Below are 2,174 nucleotides of genomic sequence, written 5' to 3'. Positions count from 1 at the left end.
CTACAAAATAGCGCTTTGGCATCTTTAGTGATGCGGTTACCCTCCGACATCAGTCTGATTATTATGATTATCATATTTTTAGTTTGACACAAGGTGCAGATTATTTTTGAATTGTCCACTGAGCCGTCTGGGAGTTTTTCAAAGTGAAAGGAGACATTCAGGACTACAAGTAAAGGTGCATCAAAGGGACAAAATAGTTGCACACAACTTTAATCACATCTTGATCAACAGGTTAATACTGACAGCCCTAATTTATATGTATATACATATAAATATTGTACATGTCTTCATATAGTTTTCAACATTAATGGAAAACCAGACTTTAGGTGACGACATCCTGCTCCTGGAGGGGTTAAACGTCTCCCCACAGTCCACCATCCCTGCCTTCATCATCCTCCTCCTCATCTACATCTTTGCTATGGTGTCAAACATCAGTTTGGTTTCGCTGATCTTTCTGAGCAGGAATCTCCACAAGCCCGTGTATCTGCTCTACCTCAACATGAGTGTTAATGACATCTTTGGGGCCTCAGCTGTCACACCTCACGTCCTCAGACATGTTTTCACGCCACACTCAGAGCGCTATATTCATTATATTGACTGTGTGGTTCAGGCCTTCTGCGTTACCCTTTATGCGAACATCAATCACACTGCGCTCATGATCATGGCCTTCGATCGCTACGTAGCCATCTGCAACCCACTGCGATATGCCACCATCATGACCAACAGGATGGTGGTGACGCTGTCGGTGGCGGCCTGGGGGGCAACCTTCATTGCCGTAGCGATCCTCCTGGGCCTCACCGTCCGCCTGTCGCACTGCAAGCGGTTTATACCCAACCCCTTCTGTGACAACGCCTCCTTGTTTATGCTGTCCTGTGAGAGCGTCCTCATCAACAACATCTACGGCCTCCTCTACACCGTGGTCATTGTGGGCTCCTCCCTCATCAGCGTCGCTCTCACCTACCTGAGGATTGCCGCCGTGTGTCTGCGCAGTAATAACAAGGTGCTGAACAACAAAGCGCTGCAGACCTGCTCCACCCACCTGGCTGTGTACATCTTCCTGCTGGTGTCGAGCTTCGTCGTCGTCAGCCTGCACCGCTTCCCTCAGCTGGCAGACCAGAGGAAAGTAGTGGCTGTCCTGGCATATGTCATCGTGCCGGCTCTGAACGCTGCTATCTACGGGCTGCAGATCAAAGTGGTCCGACAGAGGTTCATGACTCTGCTCCGTAACAATAAAGTGTCTCTAATGGATGTAAAATAAAACAACGTGATCACATGACTGAGTGAAACAGATGTTTTTTGTTTTTGCACAGGATACTTGTAGAATCTAATGATGGCCGAGTGGATCATGTTGAAATGACTCCTGTTGCAGCAGGACAGACTGTTCAACACAACCTGTAAACACTTACATGTTGTATACATAAATATAAACATTAAATATCTGCTTCAGTGGAAAGGATCAGTGACATGATTTCTGCAGAGGTCATGTTCAAATGATACCTGAATGACAACCAATCGTCACGTGTGTCTGCAAACCACCGATACATTACATGAGTATGTTATTAATTAGGAGATACGTGGAAACTTTACGTTTCTACAATGCTGTGGTTAACGTGTTGTAGGTTCAGCAACAAAGACCATTTGGTTATGGTTAGCAAAAGATCATGTGTTGGTTTGCAATACCTGGGTTTGGGGGCACCATTCACCGGAAAATCAGCGACAGGTTGCTACAAAACATCCACATTTGGTGCCTGAAAAGCTGCCGGAAACAACAGTGGGTTGCTACGAAACAATCAAAACTGGTGCTTAAAAAGCTGCTGGAAAAACAGTGACAGGTTGATACGAAACACACATGTCCACGTTTGATGTCTGAAAAGTTGCTGAAAAAACAGTGACAGGTTGCGACAAAACATTCACATTTGGTGCCTAATAAGCTGCTGCAAACAATGACAGGTTGCTACAAAACATTAATACTTGGTACCTAATAAGCTGCTGCAAACAGTGACAGGTTGCGATGAAAGACACATGTCCACGTTTGATGCCTGAAAAGGTTCTGAAAAAACAGTGACAGGTTGCTACAAAACATTAACACTTGGTGCCTAATAAGCTGCTGCAAACAGTGACAGGTTGCTACGAAACAAACACGCCCACGTTTGATGCCTAAAAAGTTGCTGAAA

General features: G+C 45.3%; 1 protein-coding gene across 1 annotated transcript; it reads left to right on the top strand.

Moving 5' to 3' along the window:
- The first annotated feature begins 307 nt into the window (after positions 1 to 307).
- On the top strand, positions 308 to 1,258 carry LOC126388072 (olfactory receptor 5B17-like). The gene has a single exon (XM_050040964.1). The coding sequence runs from the start codon at positions 308 to 310 to the stop codon at positions 1,256 to 1,258; it is 951 nt and encodes a 316-aa protein (XP_049896921.1).
- Positions 1,259 to 2,174: the final 916 nt, after the last annotated feature.

Source organism: Epinephelus moara, chromosome 3 (genome assembly GCF_006386435.1).
Source record: "Epinephelus moara isolate mb chromosome 3, YSFRI_EMoa_1.0, whole genome shotgun sequence".
Classification (NCBI taxonomy): Eukaryota; Metazoa; Chordata; class Actinopteri; order Perciformes; family Serranidae; genus Epinephelus; species Epinephelus moara.
Note: the sequence above shows the minus strand (reverse complement) of the source record. Positions and strands in the feature narration are given on the sequence as shown.

Coding starts and splice junctions, on each gene's coding strand:
- LOC126388072 (XM_050040964.1), top strand. CDS start 308: ATGGAAAACCAGACTTTAGGTGACGACATCCTGCTCCTGGAGGGGTTA.